Source organism: Calonectris borealis, chromosome 3 (assembly GCF_964195595.1).
Source record: "Calonectris borealis chromosome 3, bCalBor7.hap1.2, whole genome shotgun sequence".
NCBI lineage: Eukaryota > Metazoa > Chordata > Aves > Procellariiformes > Procellariidae > Calonectris > Calonectris borealis.
The window spans coordinates 62765340-62788155 of NC_134314.1; the positions used below are offsets into that span (position 1 = coordinate 62765340).

Consider the following 22816-nt stretch of genomic DNA (forward strand, 5'->3'; position numbering starts at 1 on the left):
TTCTGGTTTATACCTTTGACTGTTGTTCATCTGCCATAAACTGGGACCCACGCAATTTTCCACTCCCAGCCACGCTACTCTCATACGCAGACGGAAAGCTAATCTGATTTGCAAAGTTGTCAATCACAGCATCGATTAGGTGGTAGATAATGGTGTTAATGCAATCATTAAATGGTAAGCAGCTTGTGCAATGTTTTCTTTGAATAGCTTGTGGGGCCCCATCTATATTACAACCACGGATGATTTGGAGAACCTGGCTAGTGACAAGTTACCCTATAACTGGGTTTTAATGTTTGTATTGATTGGCCCAAGGTTGCTAAGACTTCAGTCCTGCAGACCTGCAGGTACATAGTTCATATTTTTTGTCTGTTTGCAGAGCTAGAAACTAGTTTTGCCCACAAGAGATTTCCCGTGCAGCCAGTTAGGCTTAGATCCTTTATAGGAAATTCCTTGAGAAAAGGCCATGTGTGCTGCTGTCAGAAAATGTGTCAGAAAAATATATTTTAAAGAAAAATTGGTACTCATGCCAATGTCTCTAATTCTCACTATTCATGTAAGACTTTAATGGTGATAAGAGAAACAAAGGTCAAATCCTGGCTTCACCGCATTGCTAAAAAACAACCTCTCTTGACAGCAATGGGGCCTGAATTTTATCTGTATGTTTTACACTGAAATATGGCCCAGCAGTGTGAATCAACTCCCTTACTTTTGAGAGCTTAGATCAAAATAAGTTGAAGAAGCAAATTAGCTTGCTGGTTGTTTCCTACTACTATATGGGCATTTGTCTGTAACATTAAACTTCCACACAGTGTTTTCTTTTCTCATGGAAAGATCAGGATTGACTATTAGAAGTTTTCTTGGTCTGTGATGAATTACATTAGTATATATATCTGAGAGAGATCCAGATAAAACATCCATCTCTCTTACATTTTGCTTTTCCCAGGAAGACTGGAATGAATATTTCATTTTTAATCAATTAGAGTTTACAATTTCGCTTACATGTTTTTTTTTTTTTAATTAATCACACTCAAGAAAAACCAGTGGATAACGAAGAGCTTCACAATTGGCATTGATTTTCAAAGAAATCTGTTACCAGATTTCAAGTACTATATTCACAAAGGTCAATAAACTCAAAATGCACAGACTCGTTGTTTGAGCCTATAGAGTGCTGAGAGGAAAATACGCATCACGAAGAGCTAACCTCTTTAAAATCATCTATATCTCAAGTGTTTGCCTCAGGTCATTTTTTAGCATAAAAAAAGCGTACCATGTATAGCCATGACTTTGCCAAGACATCTGTGATGTCTTGTATCAAAAATAATGAATATCCTGATTTTCAGATAATTTAAAATTTGCCTGACCCAAAGCCAAAAGCTTCACATTCTTCTTTTTTTCAATATGGATTATTCATTTTGTTTCTTGAAAGGAAGAAATGACAACAAATATCAATATTGGGCCCAGTTATTCAATTTCAAATTCTTTAATATTGCATGTATTTATAAAATGTTTAATCAAATGGTTACTGTACTGATATTTTATCATGACACTAACTTTGAATATTATCCATATTACATTTAGCAGTATTTCAGTTTTATACAAGTAAAAGCATCCTTCACTGTTAAAAATCTATGTGACTGGTTGTATCGTTAGTGAGACACATGGTTATCACATACGCAATTTTAGACTAATGTGAATTAGGCAGCGTTGTTGTCCTTTGAGTGAGTGGAAATAGCCATTATATATATAAAATCAAAGACTAATAGTAACACAACGTATTTATTTACGTCACTACTATTTTGCCCAGAAAGTCTCAGAAACCAGCTTTTGCACTCAGGGTCTGACTTGCACACACACCAACATAATCCATGCAAGCTGTGCTCAGAGCAGGTTAGAGTTTCTTGCCAATTCCATACGCACAAAGTAACCTCACTTTAAATTGATTTAATGTGTCTGCACAGCAGGTGTGTGCTAAGTGTTTAAACTGATTCAAGGGAGACCAGGAGTGCAATTCTCTGTTGGGAGCAGGCCTACTACAACTTTTGAAAAAGAAGCGATAGCAGCATCAGCGTTGCTCGGAACGTCCTTTGGAGCCGAGCAGAACAGCGGTGCCCCTCGCCACTCCTTCCACTGACTCACCGTGCCACTGAGAGGGAAGGGGAGTCTGGACTGAGACACGGCTGACTTCCCCTCGAATGCCCTCCCAGTCCGTAATCCACAAACCCCACTAATCTGCACTGGGGCTTCCCTGCATTACTGTGGATTAGTGACGTTCTGCTGTATCATATAGTGTATTTATGCACTGTTTGCAGACCCTATGCAATTTAACTCATGGCAAGCATTGGTCTGTAATCTCATGTACTGTCAACCTTGTTTAGTACAGGTACAAAAAATAGGTATAAAAAAAGATGTATAAATAATATGATGCTTACTTTATGGTAGCATTTTATACAGCATACTGCATGCTTACCTTATAGCCAAACAGTTTTGCACAACCTTGCAAAGGGAGGTTAAATATCTCTGGGCGCATTCAGCCGTTCCTTTGCACAATGGCAGCCTCTCACAAATCTGTCAGGAGGCAGTGGTGTTCAGGGACTTCGCCTGGATTCCCCTTTACTCCACGACTCTCTTCTAGTGGCTTGGCTTCCAGCCTAACAGCGTTACTTATTCTCCCTCTCTCAAAAAAAATCAGTAAGCCTCTATCCTACAGGAAGCCCAACAGTCTTAGCCTCCCCGCTCCTGCAGGCTTCAGTCACCCTGTTTTCATCTACTAGTAGTCCTCTGGCAAGTGTGGCTCTCTTGAAAAGTGGTCCTGACTAATTCAAGAGGAGGAGCAATTTACAGGACACACTGAGTTCCTTTAATCTCACGGTTCATTGGCTCACTTCCCTACCCATCACCGTCATATTGTCTCTTTTCCTCCACTTGTCTGTGGTGAGCCAGAGGGCAAGTTGCTGTAGGCAACATCAGGAGAATTGGGAGAGTCCTTTGCCAGGCTCCTCGACCTTCTCCTGGTCTTACCGTGCAAGGCACCCAGCATCCAGGGTGCTGGCGGCTCCTCTCCTTCCCTTCCACTCCATCAGTCCGCGGTCTTACTGTGCATAGCTGCCATGGGAAGCCCCCATCGCAAATGCAAAAATATACCCGCAGGCCCTAAGGAAGGATGGCAGCCCTGAACTGTTTTCTTTTGTTCAGTAAGAAGGGCTGGAGCCAAGCAGTGGGGTGTGAAGTGCAAGACCCAGAGAGGAGTAATGGGGTGCTGCGGAAGGATAGGGGGGTGACCGTGCAGGGAGAAACGGGAACCAAATGCCTTCCTAAGAATCTGCTGACAACACGTGGAGACGCACACAAACAGTTCTGCATACCTCACAAACACTTACAAACATTACAAATCCTCTTAAGTTCTCCTTCTTTAAGAGGGAAAATACTATAGCTGGAGTTGCTGGGGAAAGTCATGTCCGTCCACTCTTTCAGAGCCCTGCCAGGGCACCCCGCATGAAACACTTTTCCTTTTAAAACTTGCACTTCACTCAGCATCACCTGTCTCATCTGCAGCCTCTTCCCACTCTTCCTTTCCCTGTCTGACTTGCTGCAGGACCCTGTATTCAATCCCTACTCCCTGTTAAAGCTTCAGCAGAGCGATAAAATGTGGCAGGGACAAGGGGTAGGGAAGATTCTGATGCTGGTGAGAACATGCAATCCTGAGCTGTATGGAAGAGTAATTTTTGTGAAAATGAAATACTGACTATTGCTGTACAGTCTTCAGCTCTAACACTAATTTCACTACGGACAAATTGCTTCTACTCCTATATAATAGATTCTTTCCTTTTCTAGGTACTCTGGTGGCTTGCCATACTTTATGTACCATTTTTTACGAACAGACTTAAAATAGAACCAAAAAAAAAAAAAAGTCTTTCTTCTCTCCTAATGTGGATGAAATTGTAAGTTTCCTCTTTGGTCCATTTTATTTTTTTACTAGGATCGTAACTACTGTGAAGGCAGGAAGGTTAAGTCGGATGAGTTTTGTGGTCTGTGAATCTCTGGACGACCTCCATCAGAGTGTCTGGAGATGTTACCTGTCTCTCTTCTCCCCTTCCCGCTCCATCAGTTGTTTTTTTTTATGGTGCACAACTGTCGTGGGAAGAAGCTGGCCTCACAAATAAAAGGTATATCCAGGACCACCTGCATACAGTAATGACAGCACTGAACTGTATTCTCTACTCTCTGAAAAATGTAAAGGTTTAGTACGGGGATGCTGTATCTGTGGAAGCAAAACCAGTAACACCTATTGAAGTTATTAGCCCTATTGAAGCATTTTTTTTCTGTTGACTTGAAGCAATCTCAGAGAGGCTTCTGTAACTTGCATCTCTGTTGAATTTTGTAGTAGACACAGCATTTACCAGCATTTCTGAGGAAATTCCTAGGCAAACTGAACTGTAAATTGGCTATATGTATGACTGTGGCATACTCCAAGAAATCACATACTTCTTTAGAGAAATAGCAGGAACACTCGTCACAAACACGCACAAAACCTCTTATGATTTAAATGTGAACAGACTATGTATCTTTGCCATGTCAGCTCAATAATCCAAACTTCCCTCGGGCGAGTTGCCTGTGTGTCTAAACAGCACACATCTGTTCTTGTCCACCACTTATTTACATGTTCTTCCTCTCCATGTGCCTGCACCATCCTCATTTTAAAGACATTCCTTAATGCTTTGTTTATTTCTCACATATATTTCACAACTGCATGCTGTAACAATAGCATGTGCTGAATGCTGGTTTTATACAATTTATGACCCAGTGTTTGTTTTTTAATATATTAGTATGTATTAAGAATAACTCCATGAAGACATTCAAGGTTAAAATCAGGCTTTCTGGCTTCAGGCTGACTGGGCAGCGTTGTGAAATACTGCATTGCATGGCAATGTAACTAATGAATCTACAATGATACATACTATAATACAGAGTAAGGGATTTAGGACAGGAGAAAAAAATCTAATTAAAATTAGCAATTTAATAGTGGCATTCAAAACATTATTTTTGCTAAGCATAACGAGGAAAAATACACACTGAATTAAGAAGATGTATTTTTTTTTTTAATAATTATCTTTAGTTTTCTGTTTTCAGGTGTTAAACAGACTGATTTTCAGAAATGTTGAGCAAGTATTTGTTCAGTAGTGCTGAAAAATAATGCTGAATAGGTAGATTCTGTGAAGTCCACCATCTTTGCAACATTAGCACAATGCTGTACAAATATTAGGACAATGAAGATGCTCTTTTTACCGTAAGGATCGAGTAAAACATTGCTGCTGTTTGAAAATTGTTGCTAGAGCATCCTAGTTCTGAGAAGTGAATTACAAACCTTTCTGCTTAACATTATTTTGTGTTTTCTGTTTATTATTTAAAGTGTTCTACACTTTAGGCTGAAGTGGATTGTTTGTTCCTCTACTGAAATGACAATCGGTGCTACTAAAACAAAGCACTCAGCACAGGACTTGTTTACGTGTTTAGTCTGCTTGCTTATCATATTTCAGTGCTGATTAGTGCTGCCTCAGTCTCTTTTTCCAGAGCCTCTGGTTGCCAGCCTGGAGTAGAGCCTGCAGTGTGGGTTTTTATAAAAGGCTTAACAATAAAAGTAAAATTCGCAGAGAAATATTTTCCCTTTTTTATGTAGAAATCACAGCAATAAAGCATATGAAAAAATCTATGGCATTAGGAATGGGCACATCTGACATTTCATTCCTATAAAATGCATCCCACAGATTAACAATGCATTGTTCAGAAAGGAAACCAAGTACTTCCAAGGTATAAACACAAAACAAGAAAGTATTCCTGTATATAAGTGAATATTGCTATAGGAAAAAGGTTTCTGCTGATTAATCTGTCGGAATGAGAAAATCTTAAAATTGGCAGAAGATTGGTATGGAATTAAAAATCATGCACTAAGGAACTCATTGAGATAATTATTCTGCTTCTTAGGCTTTTTTTTTTGCTTTGTAAAGTAACTTAGCAATGCACATCTCTCTCCTATTTGTGATGGCTATAACGAATCAAAAATATTTTTTCAGATGTGCATAAATGCTATTGCATAATGTCATGTTGATCTCTGATCATTGTAAAAGCAATTATTTCCTTTGGACTAAACCCTCTGTTCATTAGCACTGAATGGTATTTATCAGTCTTTTTCCTGTTTAGATAGTTTGTTCAGTGTTGATATATTTAAAAACATTCAATTGGTTGGAATAGTATCTGCGGCTTCCCATCAAAAGAATGATGGCAGTAGCTATGGGTCTAAATCTCAAAGCACCACTCTGTAGACTTCCTAAGTGATTAGTACAGAGTATTATCGCTCTCCACCATCTGGCTATCTAATATGGAAACGATATTAAAGGAATCAGAATACCTATACAGTCTTCGACACTTTGGACATACAGTGTTTTGCAGCAAAAGTGTGGAAGCTACTTTTAAAACAACAAGACATATGCTTAAACATAAAGGAATTATTTCTATTTGCAGAGAAGATATACGTCTGTCCTCCCTCATTTTAATTACTTGCAAGTATATAAAGCCATACATATGTATACCGAGATAATACAGCTTAGCACATATACGTGGGCTGCATGTTTAGCATGCTAGGAGTGAAATCTGTTTAAATTAAGAGTCTAATTCTGGTTTTGATGTCACTACAATTAGTTGATATGTTGGATGGATTCTGAGGCTTTGATTCATCTATGCTTTAAAGGTTTTGAAGTTGAATGCTTTGGATAAGGCGGAATTAAAGAATCATCAGAAATTTCTGTGTTAAAGCCTCACAATCCAATACATAAAAACCCTTGTAATTCCGTGTACTGTATATCTTTGTGTATAAAAATATCCCTTTATAAGGAAGAACAAAAGATACGCTTCTCCACTCCAGGAACATTACATGGAATAAAGAGCCTCTGAAAACCTCCAAAGCACAGAATGCAAGCTTGTGCTGCCAGACAAAAGTGAAAGCCTATCCTGTTTTCTCTCTCCCTGATGTAGTTGCTGTGTCAGATGAGGGCATCAGGGCAGATTCAAAAGTCAAAATGAAGAAAAGAGAAACAGTGCAGAGAGCAGAAGTAGTGTGGTGAATTCAGTCCTAAGAACACCTAGGTTTTCCTCGCGCAAGACCAGCTTTAGGCTTTTTAATTTGTTTGTTTGTTTTGCAGAAGTGCAGATAAAGGCGGTAATTAAAAATGGGCTATCGGATTCCACTCATTCATAGGTGTTATGCTCTGGGGTATTGGGAGCTCTGTATCCGGTAAAGAGGAAAGCAGAAAAAAGGGAGGTCTTTTCTCCCGTTTCCTTCAAGCTGTTTAGGAAGTTATTTCTTTATTTCTTTTTTAATGGTTTTATTTTTACCTCATAATGAAAATCAGTTTCTTTGCATTGCCAGAGAATCCTGAGCTAGTGGGCTTTCAACTGCGCTTATGTCAGAAAAGTTCAGTAGCCATTAATGAGGAAACAAATGCTTCACTGATCAGCACAACTAATAGAGTCTGGTTTGGTAAAGTTCTGCGTCTTTTGGTCCTGAAATCTCCTTCCCTACTGCAGTAATCTCAGGTCATCTGTCTTCTGTGGCACCTGCCTTTCACAAAAGAGAGTGTGGACTGCAGCTAACCTGGAGAAAAAACAGTAATGGAGCTGAGCCTACTTCTCCCTCTGCTAAAGAATTATTTTCCTTTCTCTTCTAGCCAACTGTGGGGTTTTTTTACAAAGCTTGTAAGACGTTAATTGTCTGTAAGATCACTATCCTCTTGCACATATAGCTGAAATTGGTCACTGACTTCAAAAGCTAAAGGACAATGGCTGACAGCAGTTACATGCGCCTTAGGAAACTAGGCTATCAAATTGCTTCTAATGTGTTTTTTTATATTTTATATTCTCAGTACTTTTGACCACACTTCTCTGATCATTGGTTATGTTGTCCATGATAGCCAAGGAGTGTAATAAGTAAAAACCCAACAAGCGTCATCTTCTTACCCAAAATTTCAACGTCTCTTTCTTCTCCATATATCATGAAAAGAACATGGCATCTTCTCCCGTTGTGTACAAGCTACTTGACGCATGAAGGCTGCAGATCCATGTAGCGCTGCTTCTGGCAGCAAAGCCAGCTCAAGTCAAGTCAAGTCGCTGGGCTCTGTTCTTCTCTTCCCGATCTGATCAAATCTGCATCGTGCTTTGCATCCACATCAGTTGTGTGAACAGAGCTGTCTGTGGTCCCTAGGGTAAGATGGCTTGCTAAAATGACCGGGACTGAAAAAAAACCCAAATTAAATTTTTTAAAGTATTGTTAATCCAAATTTTTCCAACATTCACATTCTCATCTCTTCCACTTCAGTGGTGCAGGGGCAAATGTGCACAGCTGCAGTGGGGAAAGGAGCTAGGAGATGAGTGTTAAACTGGTTCTGCTACCAAAGGGGAATTAATTTTGAGTTACCCCTGAAGTGTGAAATTCTGTTCTGACTGAAGATACTAGAAAGTTTGTCTTTTACTGCAGAGTGGATAGAATTTCATCTTGTGCAGCCACAGGGCAAGGGCAAGAATCCAGGCCCTACCGACATCAGGAGTAAAATATCCCATGAATTCAACATCTTGGCAGTGAATAAACTCCAATAGCTGTGACTGTGTGCTAGGGTAGCAGTAAAACCTGTGAAACATTATCTGTGGGTAGAATCTCCCCTGCCATTACAAATTCCAATCATAACTATGGAAAAAGAATTATTAAAGGACCAAAAGATAAAATTTATATTGCTCCAGACTTAACTATACTGATCTTTTCAGAAATTAGTTAGGATACAAAAAACTTCTAATTCTACTGTGCCTACATTTACATTCATAGTTTAGGCAAATATTTTATGCAAGTATTTAAACTTTCCTGGTGCGATTTTTTTTTAAACCAGTATCAATTAATACAGATTGTGACCCTTTTTCCATAAAATTGGCATTAACAGTGCAGACAGAGATATGAACATCAGAAATGTAAATTGTTTGGCAATATTAAAAATATGATTTCCAGATACTTAAGAAAAAAAGTCAAGTGCTGACAGGATTTACAAGGAGAGAGAAAAAGAATTGTCAGCCTCTGTGCAGAGTATTCAGCCGGTTCCTAATGACTTTCCATGTGCTGGTTCATAATGTACAGGACCTGCTAATGAAGTCCTAATTCTAGCAAAAATTCCTTTTCCCTGAGTAAGGAGAGTAGAGCAACCCTCACAGTGAACACTCAGTAACAAGGCATGTAAAAACTAGCACAAGATAGTTTTTGGTAAGGAAAAATACATTAAATACATTTTCCAAACAACTTATTTTGATATTTTATGTTCTGGTTTATACCCAGATATTTCAATATAGTCAAGAAACTGTAATAAGGTAACTCAGTTAAATGTATTTGTGCTCAAATTTTACTCATTGTTAGGCATGTACGGTCTATGGCTGAAAGCAGGAACACAACAGCAACAGTGTGTTTTTTTCTGATCCTAAGGGGACAGTATTTTTGGCAGAAATTGCCCTGGTATTCCAAAAGCTACTGTCTCCTTTCAATGTGCTAGTAGTCTCATAGTAATTGTTTAGCAAGAAGCAGGGGGATTTAACCACCCTTTGCCAGCAAGAGAAGAATCGCACAAAAAAAATGTGTCCAGCATAATCACAGTAAGCATATACCCCTTTTGTCTGCAAAGGACTTATTAAATATTCTAGTGTCCTCATTGTAGACAGGCAATGTAAACATTTTCTTTTTTATGGTGTAAAGCAGGGAAAGAATATAAAAATGCCACTTTCAAAAAAGCAGATTTAAATAAAATATGAAGGACTTTATCATTCTTTAGATAATTCCTTCTGGTACAGATTTTATTACAGCTTTACGTCCTGGATTTCCACCAACATAGATGTCATCTCATGTAATTAAACTGGATCATTTTCAACAGTATTGGATGCAATGAGTCACTCAGAGATCAACATTAGGAAATACACTTGGAGGAAAGTAAACTTTTCAAGTAATAATACTTTAAGAGATTCAGGAATAGGTATTTGCAGGAAGATGTGTCTTTTATGACATACGATTTACTGGAATTCTTATGGGTTCTTTTTGAAGTGATCTACTAGTAATTTAAAATGAGTTTTTAAAATAAAGGTTTATAAAGGGCTCTTTTGTCAAGGCTTGACCTGGTGGTACTTATCACACAAACAAGTTTTCTTTAGACAGATTTTAGTTGTTGGTTGTTTTTTTAGTTTTAAAGCAGACAAGCTCCGTCTGAGATAGATAGGCTAGGATATATACAAGGGAGCCATAAGACAAGCGTTAAACGGCTTAGAAGATTGTCTTAGTGCAATACTAGCTCAGCAGTTGTAAGGATTATTGTTGTTGTTCTTGTTTGGGATTTTTTTCTGGCAATATCACAGCAGATAACAGTTGAAAGGAGAACAACAACGTAGTTTTGCTGGTGCTAACCGCAAAGTTTTTCCAAACAGAAGAGGGAGCATAGGAAGAAACATGGATTCTATGTCTGCACAATACTAATGTAATGATGTGCACAGATATTTGAACTGTTTCTGAACGGGTTAACATGGCACTGGAAGCAGAACAAATTCATTAGTGCAGTATTCTCTTTGGGCTGTTTAACTGGCTAAGAAGCACAATATATTCATCCAGATGTACAGCCACACTAACACAGCCGTCCAGTTTCCAGTACCTCAACCAGTTGTTAAGATCTGGACTGTGTTTCTCTTGAGCTATGCACGCACAACTGATAGCTCCTGTTTAGAAATTAAGTTACAAACCTTTCAGAAAAAGAAATCAACCTTCTCAGTATTAAACAAAAGATAATTAAGGCAGGCATCAACCATAAAGAATGAGTCATGACACCTAAGTTGTTTGCTAAAATATAGAAGCTGTGGAGGAATTTAAAGATAGGTGACATTGCCAAAGTTGAAATTCTAGAAAAATTATCTTTCCAAAGACTTTCTAAATTATTGCATAGGAGATTTAAACTGTATTTGTCAAGGCCACAAAAAAGGATGTTTCAGTACTTGAGAGGTAAGGTGAAGATCTGGACAAGCATTTCAATAGTAAGCATTGTAGTGTACATTGACAAGACTCGATCTTAGATAAAAAGTTAACTTCTGTATAACACATCTTATGACAGATTGAGAGAAAAGCTTTGAGAGGTTTGAGACAAACGTAATGCCTATGTGATGGGTACTAACTGAGGGCAGGAAGCTGTGGCTCCTGGTGACTGAAGGAGTATGGAGAGGGAGGATGAACTGTGTTTAATGATGCTGCACGTGGGCCGAAAGCCAGACATCCACGGGCAGAGTGACAGTCAAAGACAGGCTGAGATCTTAATTTGAAAAGAAGGAAACACATATGAAGGAGAGAAAGACCTGGGAGTGATTTTGATAAAGATGGTAACTTGTGCTTTAGATGAAAGAGGGTAAGAGGTGAAGGGTATACAGAAAGGCGTGAAGGAGTAAGACAAATCCTCCAAAGGCAATGCTGAAAAATGAGAGTATCATGAGTCAATGTTGTCATAAAAAAACAAGTGAGACGATTTCAGTGAGAGAAATCCCACCACATGATTTGAAAGATGTCAACTAGCCACTAAGAATAATGATGGAGTCTTGTTTCTGGGACTCAGGTCATTTGAGACTTGGGTGAAAACAGTTTCAGCTGTAAGGCAGAAACTGGACTGTAGAACATGCAATTTTAGAAAAATTTAGATGGCAAATGTAAACAGCATATTGACTGAGCCTGGAGCTGAATGGGTAAGACGTGACATCTAGAAAAGCAAGAACATACAGACTTATTATCAAAGGGACAAAGACCCCTTAGGTTGCCAATTCTCATGGGAAGTCAGTGAGCTCTATCTAATCACTCTCGCTTGCTCTGAAATCTCCCTAATTATCATTCTAATGACATAGATATGACAAATCAACTGCCATTAGTGGTACTTCCCGTGAGTCTCTGGAGTCCTCCAAACACAGTACATAATTGGTAACATCTGCTGTAGATCCACACGTGGATTTGATAAAAGTGCAACTCAACATTTCCTTTGGCAATTCAATTTGCTTTTTCCCCGCCTTGTTCTTCTGCTGGTCCTGCTCCTCTTCAATTAAGGGAACAGGTCCTGGCCTTATTATACCACTGCAGGAAAACATGACTTCTTTCACTGAATGCCCCCTCAAGTGAGGAATCCTATTATTGTTTTCCTAACTGTCCCAAAAGATAAAGCAACCTTTTTCTGGGTGTGATTTCATCCTTTTTGAAAGTCTCCATGCAGTTTACCTGTCTCAGCCAGCTACGCTGTGAGGAAGGCTATTCTGAGGACTGTAGATACCTTTGTGCCAAGACACAGCAGAAAGACAACTACAAGTCCCATAATATTATTTGTCTGCTATTTTCAATTTGCCTATTATTTGCAATTTTGATGCTTATCTGTTTTGCTTAAAATAATGATGACGAAGTTTCTAGGAACCAGTGCAAATTAGAAAGAAAGAGAGCAGTCATGTCACAATGCTATGTTACCCAGGAAGTTATCATACCATTTGGTCAAAACGGAATGCAAGTATATCTGATGCTGAAATATTTTGAACTGAGTATGAATTACATGTCAAAAAAATTCATTGATTCTCTGGCTGCGCACTAAAAGTAGAGTTCTTGACAGAGTGCATTTTAATGTATGCCTGAGCTCTTTCCTTTCAGTGTTTCAAAACATGTGTAAGCCACCTTTCATGACTTTTAAGCTGTAGATTGATTTTCTGACATAGAAGCGAGTCTGGCAAATTCTACTGTTAAAATGAAATTCACTCAGAAACTGATTAAAAAGAAGACTTTTTTTTCTCTCCTACATGGGTACAAGTTCTTGTGGTAAGACCAAATAGCTGTTGTGATCAGACCAAACTAACCACAGTTCTTCTGGAGCCCTGGCAAGATGCTTTTCCCTACCCTCTCCTCACTTTATACTAACAGTATTAAACAGCTGTTAGTCCAGTTTCACAGATAGGTGGTAATGGGCACATGCTGGCTTATGGAGACAGACTGGATGCCTGACAAAATGACCCAAATCTGGTCCTTTCAATAGGGGTGCTGAAAACACTGTTCTAACCTGGACTGAAAGTCAGATTTACCAGTGGAAATGTAAATGGTTTCCTCCCTTTCAGTTATTGCAGCATATTTAGTGCTACTGTATGAGTGAATATGAATTGAAAGTGGCTCAGCAAAAGCCTGCAGGATTGAATAAGAACGATAAGAAATCAACCATTAAAGACATAGCAATGTGCTAAGCTGGAGAATTAAAACCTGTCTCTTTCCCCATTAGCCAGAATGTGTTTAGGTATTTTTGTTTAGTTGTATTTGTTTTCTTTTTCATGCTTTGTCATAATACTAGAGTGTGGACACAAGTTAAGTCTTTCACTCAATGTAGATTAAAATAATGATTGTAAATGAGGGAGCTTTAGATTTGTTCACCCTTGTGACTTGATACATTAAAATCTTGAGCCTCAGGAAGAGGATCAGGAAACTCCACCATCAGCAAAGAGATGGCGAATACCCTCAGAGCAATACATACAGACTGATCCAGTAACTGTAAGAGATTTCAGTGACAGAAACTGGATGCCAGATCACATTGCTCCAGGTGTGAGAGGCAGCTAAAATGATGTTAGAGCTGAGATCTCTCATTTCTGTTTAGGTCAGGGGCCCTTTTCTTCTTCAAACAATAAATTACTCTTTTCCTGAATAGCTCGTAGGAAAGGTATTTTGAACATCACTGTTTTTTTGTTTTACACTTCTGGTTAAATATAAACAGACATCTTAAAAGACTGCTGATGTGAAAGCAGTGGGTGGGATTTTTTGCACAGTTAGGCTCAGCAACACCAGGGGTAAATCAATTTCAAAATTCATGTGAAACATAAAAAAACACCGCTTAATTATTTCTTCCTAGGTAGACTCTAACTTGGCAGAGTCCCAAAACCTACACTGCGTGAAGTTTTCTGAGCACTTGAGCTTTGCAGCATTAGCCATAGCCATCATCCGGTTCTTCCAACTGGATGAGGGTTAGTATAACATTTGAGAAACACTGTTTTGACACAAGTGTTTCCAGTTAGAGAGTAGATGTTGAATTTAATTGTCTGGGCTCCAAGAGGCTTTGCCAGAGCCTGAAATATTGGGCCAGAGTACAAAGTTTTTTTCCTAATTCTGAACCAGCTGATCACAAAATTCACGCCTTGATGCATTTCACCCAACTCCAGCCTTCTAACCGACGTGCCTAAGCGGGACACAAGCCTAGTTGTCCTGGCCATCTCTGTTGTCCACGGAGAGAGAAGAGCATCTCTAGAACAACTCTTACTTATTACGTGAATTACAATTTCCCTCTGGAGAAGCCTCTGTCTTTATTGACTGGTGGAGTCCCAGGGCAGCTACATTCACATCTTAGGCTAAATGAGCAACTGGCTGAAGCTCTGGTAGCACTTGCGAACTAATGTCTCAGCTGCTTTTAGGAAGAAAGGCAGGCACGCACCAGAAATGCGTGCGGAGGTAAGAGTGATGATCTGAACTTCAGGAAGGACTATACGATGTTCTGGCAATAAGAAGCTAAGATTTGGGGTTTTTTAATTGGACTTTGTGCTCTGCAAATGTGCATGTGAAAGATACTCCCCCTATTCCTCAGACATCCTCACTTTACAAAAAGTCCATAGATACAGGAGAAAAAAAGATGCAAGGCCACACACGAAGCCTGCACAGCAGTGACAAACACATAGCGTGCTTGTGCAGTACCTGGAGCTTGGGAAGGTAAGGAAGCCAGAGCTAAAAAAGAAGCTTGTGGCTGAAGGAAGAGACAGACAGAAGAGCAAGAGGGAGAGGAGAGCAAGAAACACAACAGATAGGCAACTGAGAATCAAGATTTTTCAGTTTAGTCAGTAAATACGTATTTCCCCCACCCACATCTGGAATAATACGAATTTTGGATCCAGAACTGCATTCTTTACTTGCCTAAGACTCCCAGTAAAGTGTCTTTTGCTCAAGGAATGCAGGATCTAGTGTCTCAGCTGTACGACTAGTTGGCAATATTCACTGCATTCAAAACCAAACTGTTTTTTAATTGCAGGCAGTGTCTTCTTCGTAAATAAAACACTTTCCCTCCACTTGTCCCAGCACATACTTTTTAAAAATCTCTATTTCAGTCAGAAAATAAGAGCAGCTCCAGGAAACTGGAGATTTCAGATCAAACTTAACTTGACCTCTGGAGCTAAAAAGTCCCGTGGGTTTAGTAAAGTCTTTAAAAGAAAAATGTGCTTTTATTTCAAGGTACAATCTCGTATGTTGCAGATCTGGGAAGGTTTCCTGTCAAACTGTATGGTGTCTTCACTCCGCAGACTGCTATTAATGGTCTCTAGAACATGCAGCTTCTTGCTTAAATCCAAATTATAGGTATCAAGAATAAGAGAAACAACATGATGTTCACCAAAATCACTTAAAATTATTTTCTATTTTATAGTTTTGTTTGTGTGTGTATAAATATTCAGTGAAAAGAAAGCCATCTACTCACATCTCAAAATATGAAGTAGTAGAAGTATTCCATAATATTATTTGTATTCTAATTACCCTATATTTTGGAAACGGAAGTTATGTATATCACATTGTTTGATGAAATTTGTGCTTCTGAGTCAAAGGTAAAGAGATTAATAGCTTCTTTTAACCTGACAGTGGAGCAACATTGGCAAGACTGGTTTTGTTGGCTATAGAAGGACAATGTAACTCTGATGCAGAATGAGGATTTACCTAGATGACTTCTAGTGGATTTTCTGTGCTGGCAAATGAAAGAAAAATTAGATTAGTATATTCTACCCCTGCTGCTTCAGGCATTTAAGAGTAAATATTAAAACTAGCCAATAAGTTACAATTTGCAGGGCAAATGTATAAAGGAAATAGCTCTAATAATTGCTTTTTCAGGGAGCAAGGGCTGTAGGAGTTCAAGCTAGAGATTACACCCTAATAATAATGCCCAGTGCAGAGTCCAAGTTTGTAAAAAATGTCATGGACTGTAAGTTAGTGCTGATGTGCATCCAGCCGCTTTTGCCAAAACCCATGTGTCCTAGATGCAAGATTTTACATTTATCTTTGTTAACTCCATGAAGCAAGCATCTGTTGTCCCACTCCTCCAGCCTGTTGAGGTTCCCCTAAATGCTAGTCTGTGTGCAGGAGCATGGGATGGGTCCCCACGCACACTGCTTTCTCAGGCAGAGAGGGACAGCCTCTGCCATCAATGCTATCCTGCACCCTCTTTCCCATTATCTACCACTACCTCTCTGCCAGCACATCTCCTCTAGTTCTTCCAGTTCTCTTCCAGCTTAGGTCTGAGGGACTGCTTCTCCATCCTTCAATAACCTAGTTTAAAGCCCTCCTTATGAGGCTGGCAAGCCTGTTGGCAAAGACATTCATGCCCCACTCAGTTAGGTGAATCCTCTCTCTGCCCAGCAACAGTCATCATTCCTCAAAAAGAGTGCTATCGGCATAAAAGCCTGGAGGAACCTGGAAGTGTCTGAAGTGATACCTTGACATTAGTAGCATCTGAGTGTCTATACTGATCTTTAGCCAGCGTCCCTCATAACAGGTCACTATCCAGAGGGTAGCATGTGAAGAATTGCTGGTCTGGGTAATCGGTTAATTTTTCAGCTGATTCCCACTGTTCTGTTCCCTCCTCCTGCAATGTAAATGAACACCTGTGATCAACAGATCATGAAAATATCCATTTACATAATACTTTTCACATTAATCTTCATATTCACATTAGATGTCAATTAAATGTAGTTTCTATTCATTAAGTACAACTGATACCATCTTCATGCGCTTCTTCCTTTTATACCAGTTATTGCAGGCACCCTAGCCTATTTGCTTTTTGATCTTTGCATTAAATTACTTTATCCCAGGCACTCCTCTACCTCTCATTTTCCATTATCTGTAGTTCCGCAACTCACACTTCTCTTTGTTTCTCTAGCAAATCTCTTATTACTATCAGATCATGGTCTATTCTTCTCTTGTCAGAAGACAAGTTGCTGTATCAAGTAATGAAGCCTTGTTTTCTATCAGTTATGTCCTCCCTTCTTATCACAGTAGCCCAAGCTTGCCTTATAGTCTCCATGCCCTCCCATTACAATACCTTCAACTCCCTCGCACATCCTACACAATATCCCGATGTCCCCTTCCGACATTTAGGCCTCCCTGTAACACATCCCGTTCCTGCCCCTTTATTTCCTAACCTCCCACAGTGAGTCATGTCCCAAATACTCATAGCTCCCCCATATCTCTTGCTTGACTAAGATAAGACATTATATGTATTGATAATATGTACCGTGACCTATCGTGTAACTAGCTGACCAGTACTCACAGCCAGCCACTGTTTCATGGAAAAACATACGCACAGCCTTGTTTCTTCTTTCCCTCATTTGGGAGCTAAATGAGTTTCTTTTTTCCCCCAAACCACTCATTTTCAGGAAAGGTGTGGGAATATCGTACCTCTGAATCCTCTTACTCTCTAGTAAATTTGATTTAAGTTAGACGGTGGGTTAAGAGACAGTAAGGTAGGTGAGAGGCTAACAGGCATAGGCAGTGCGGTTGTGTAAGCAAATACATTTGTAGAGCTGACTGTGCTTCCTCTTTCTGTTAGCGTCACTCAGCTGTCATTATGTGATTTTTTTTTTTTCCTCAAAGGGACAACTGTACCGCTGAGAGGTTAATCAGAAACTCTTTAATAAAGGCAAGGCCACAGAAAATTGATAAAGTGCTGGCTTTAGCCCGAACATAAGCATAGTGAAAACCAGTTTCTGCCAGGCACCAGGTCAGTGACCTCTACTGACCTTGTGCAGTATTTGGGCAGGCTGAAAAATCACAACTTGTTACTTCAGCTTTCTAGTCCTCAATTGAACATTTCCCTCCAACACCACTTTTATGACTTGTAGGGACAATTCATGGTAACTTTTGCCAGCTCCAGCTGAGGTGCTTTTAATTTCTCACTTCCCCTCATCCTGGAGATAGTATATTCAGACACATCATGAACCCAAAGAATACATCTACATATTAGTGCTAGGCTAGTGGGTGTTGGTTAGATACAATTTTAGCTCCACTAAAAATGCATTGTGTTTTCAATTGTTAAGAGGACTATTAAATGCTAATTTATCTAAACATTGCATTGGACTCCTGTGTCAACTGTACAAACAAAAATGTTCTTTCTAGAGTTTGCCTGCTGACGATTTCTGCGAAACACCTAATGAGTTGATTTGGAGCAGTTTCAGATCCAAACTGTGTTTTAAATTCGTATTTTTAAAAAGACACTTGATACCAAAAGATTTTCTCCCAGTATTTGATCTATAACTCTATGGAATCAAATTTTTATGGAAGTATCTTACTTGTCAATGCTAACAGGCTAGGAAGAGGTGACCACTTATGTATTTAGTCTCCTAATGATAGCTGATATTCAGATGAAATGTGTATAGTAAGAAAAACTGCCAGCAGCCTCATCCTAAGGCTTCTCTTGGATACCAGAGAACTTGGACTTCCGTGTCACATCGAGCCTTTGGTCTCCACAGGACTATGCAGGCCAAATGAAAATACTGTGTGAAAGACAGTGAAGGAAAACATAGCATGAAATGGGTCAAAACAGTGGTAAAATATTTCCAAACAGATTTTATCTCCTAGAAAGGGAAGGCACACAGGAGCCAAATACAGAAACTGGCCTCATTTTTCACTCGTCTCTCAGCTTCTAACATCCAGCAGCCTAGCAATTTCCTCCCTGTCATGGCCATTCTATTTTATTTATTTGCTTTGGCCATCCCTACTCTCTTTAAAAATGAAAGTAGGAATCTTTATATACATATAAACAATCAGCTCCCTCAGATCTAGTCTATGTGCACAGACCGATCTGCAAAAGCACCAGGTGACAGTTGGCTTGGCTTTTCCCACAGAACACAGCAACAAGATTTGGCTTCCAAGAGGCACCAAGTCTTCATTTAAGCAGGAAAATAGCCTCAGAGAAGCAGCCTCTCCCGTACACCCCAGAGGCCGGTTCCCAACAGGAGACGGTACGGCCACAGCAGAGGCGTTTGTGCCGGCAGTCAGAGGGGTCCAGGGCTGCGTGGGACGGCAGGAGGGCTGCGTAAAGGAAGGAATTTAGAGCAAGACCATGTAGTCTCCTCCAGACTGCAGCTAAATGGAGGGAAATTATCGCTCTGGATTGTATACTGTTCTTCTGGCAGCCCTAAGCTACAGCTGGTTGTTTTGGGGAGACCACTCGGGTTAGTCGTAGGTCTCCTGCGGGACGAGCGCTCAGGCAGCCTCATTTTGGTAAAGTACCGAGTAAAAGCAACGCTTGCCAATGCGGATCTCACGCTGCAGGACACACTATCTCAATAACCTCATCGTGAATTGCACGGCTCAGCCAAACACCGGCATTACCGAGCGCAAGGTAGAGGAAAGGGACCGCCGGGAGACTCAGGGCCACCGCCCCGCCGCGGCCTCCTTCCGCCATGCCCGGCGCGGAGCACGCTGGGAGCTGTAGTCCCGCGGGCGCACGGCCCCTCTCGCCCCACTGCCCCGCGCTCCTGCTGGCTGCCGCCGTCCTTTGCCCGAGGGGCGCGGCGGCTGCGCTAGATCCCCTCCGGCCGGCGGTTTCCCGGGCATGCAGCGGCTGCTGCGGCGGCTTCTCCCCGCGCTTTACTCGGCGCGGCCGGCGGCGGCCCGCGCCCTCCTCGCCCGGCGGGTTGTGCCCGCCTTCCCGCGCCTCATGGCGCTGCGGCCGGCGGGGGGAGCGGGCGGCGGGGACCCCACCCGCGCAGTCGGCGCGATCCCGGAGCACGGTGAGGAGGCGGCGGGGCGGCGGCCTTGCGCGGGCGGGGGGAAGAGGGCAGGCGCTTGCGAGGCCCCGCGCCCGCCTCCCCGCAGCCGGCGGGGGAGGCGGGCGCGGGGCCTCGCAGACGCCTCAGCGCGGTCCAGGCGCCCTCCGCTGCCGCCGGGCAGCCTGTGGGTCGTGCTGCGGCGGGGGCGGCCTGTGTCAGGCTCGACGTTGCTGATGTCCGTTAGCCGTTAAACGGTCACGCTGGGCAGAGGGGCTGTAAAAACTACGGCTGGTGCGCACGCATGTTCAGATGTCAAAGGGAAAGACGTAGATGGCACAGCAGGGGCTGTGGAGATCGTAGGGGAAAATGATTCGACTTAATTTGTGGGCTGTTGCTAAAAAGTCGTCTGCTTTTATTTTCCCTGCCTGCCCCGCTCCGTCCCCAGGCTTGCAGTCAGTGTAAGCATCTGACCTGGCTGAATACTAAACCTACCATTTTTTTTTCCAAAGTTGCTTTTTTTTTTTTTAAGCTTTTTCAGTTCTCTATGTAAACACTACTGCCAGCACCGGGAGTTCAAAATGCCTAGAGAGTAAGGCCGTCTATTTTTCCAGCAGCTTTCAGTTAAATTGTCTCCAAAGGATTCATGTGTTATTAAACATATGAACATAAACATATGTTTGGGCCCCTCACTACAAGAAGGACATGGAGGTGCTGGAGCGTGTCCAGAGGAGGGCAACGAAGCTGGTGAAGGGCCTGGAGCACAAGCCTTATGAGGAGCGGCTGAGGGAACTGGGGTTGTTTAGCCTGGAGAAGAGGAGGCTGAGGGGAGACCTCATCGCGCTCTACAACTACCTGAAGGGAGGTTGTAGCGAGGTGGGTGTTGGTCTCTTCTGCCAAGTAACTAGCGATAGGACGAGAGGAAATGGCCTCAAGTTGCGCCAAGGGAGGTTTAGATTGGACATTAGGAGAAATTTCTTTACTGAAAGAGTGGTCAGGCCTTGGAACAGGCTGCCCAGGGAAGTGGTTGAGTCACCATCCCTGGAAGTATTTAAAAGACGTGTAGATGAGGCCCTTAGGGACATGGTTTAGTGGGCATGGTGTGTTGGGTTGACGGTTGGACACGATGATCTTAGAGGTCTTTTCCAACCTGTATGATTCTATGATTCTATGATTCTATATTAAACATATGAACGTAAACACATTAAACAGGGAACAGTGCCTGGAGACCTAATCTTGCTGTGATCTCTGATGTGTAGGTGTCAAATAATAGAAGATTATTCTATCTGAAACTATAATCTGAGTATGGAGAGAAGAGGGCTGGGAAAGGAGTACAATAAAATATGTTTTTTTGCACCTTATTTTTGTATTCTCCAGTTTATGAGCTAGGTTTATCATATTTTTTTTTTCTGCTAGAACAGATTACTTAAATACTAGTGAAGTTGAGCAGCCACTTAAATACAAATACAGGAATAATGTATACACCTGTTCATATATGAAATTCAGGCTAATATAATTAAGCATGCAATTAAGAAAGAGTTTATCCTGTAACAGCTTGATGGTCAAGGAGTTCCTGTGGAAGCTGGTTTTGTTACTTAGGTCTCAGATTATCAACATTATGTCAAGAATATTGAAAAGGCTTGTTTTCAGATTGTTTTAGTGTCTAGAACACAATTCTTGAATTTTGTTGCTGATTTCCTTAATAAATATTTCAGAAAAGGGATGGAGTTGTTTTGCTTGAGGCACAACCTGTAGAATTTAGAAGCTGTGCCTGTTCAGTTCAGCTAATTGATTAGAGAAGGGACGTTGTTAATCCCTAGCTGTGCCTTTGCTATGCCCATCTGCTATTGTGAGCAGACAGAATTTTTCCAAGCGGCTCAAGTATGTTGCTTTTTGAGCAGACAGAGCAAAGGAAACACGTAATCTGCAATACACACCCCTGATGTGAGTCCTTGTTCTGCAGCTGATGCTACCTTAACAAATCCCTTTTTCTCCCAGCTGGTTACGATTCTGCATTTCTGAATCTTGTTGATAATTTTTCTGCCCCAGACTGACCTACTTGTTTGTCAGGATTTCTGTCTTGTCCTTCACTTTGAGATCTCTTTGAAGGAAGGATTGTTTTTTTCTGTATGCTTGTGAATCACCAGCAACAATCTGTTTTGTGTGAGCTTTACTAATGTTAAGTAATAATTTTATTATTGCTTTAACATCTGTTTGTTTGCATAGTTCTTTAGTGTCTACAGGGGGAATGAGCAACAAATCTAAATACTTTGTTTCTTTTTAATAGCCTCCGGGATAAACTTAGGTGTCAGACCACAACCACAGAGTGATTTATGCCTCCCTACTTTAGACTGGAGTGAATTAGCATTTAATCAGGTTGTTCTTTTACTTATCTTCCCTAGCATAAAGTGATATATGCAAGAAACGCTCCACGGGGTGATAATAACCCAGATTGAGTCTGTAATATTGATTTTATACATGTAGTGTAGCTTTGCATGCCACAAGAACATAATACGCATTTTTGCTGCCAAATTTTCGCCTTGGGCCAGATTGGGACTATCTGCACTGGTCACAAGAGGAGCTTTGAAAGTGCGTTGTCTGTAGTAATGAGCTGTCCTGGGATAAACTGCAATTCTGACATAAGGCTTCTTCCACTACAGTAATCCCATTGTGGAGTTGTCCCAGAAGAATATTGCTGGATGCCTGGTTATGTGCACATTTTTTGCTCCTAGAGAAGGTTTTACTTTTTCATTTTTTAAGGTATAACTTAGTATGCAAATATTAGAGTTTACTGATGCAGAAACATGAAGCAGAGATAAGGAAATGACTCATGCTTAGTTAGTTCTCTTGGGGAAAAAGACATTTTTATAAACTTGTTAGTGGAGATTATTCTGTCATTGTGGTATTATTCTGAGATAGAACTTCATGTATATCTTTATACTGCAAGATGAGTTTTGATTTGTATTGATTC

General features: G+C 40.8%; 1 protein-coding gene across 10 annotated transcripts in view; it reads left to right on the forward strand.

Moving 5' to 3' along the window:
* Positions 1-19560: 19560 nt before the first annotated feature.
* AKAP7 (A-kinase anchoring protein 7) overlaps positions 19561-22816 on the forward strand; it is a 100578-nt gene continuing 97322 nt past the window's right edge. For 4 of the 10 annotated variants that reach the window (XM_075145827.1, XM_075145832.1, XM_075145833.1 and 1 more), the window contains exon 1: positions 19592-19869. In XM_075145827.1, the coding sequence (XP_075001928.1) occupies positions 19692-19869 (178 nt within the window). In that variant the 5' untranslated portion in view covers positions 19592-19691. Of the gene's footprint in view, positions 19870-22816 lie in introns of all 10 variants that reach the window. The other 6 variants (XM_075145835.1, XM_075145836.1, XM_075145834.1 and 3 more) reach the window with 4 other exon arrangements.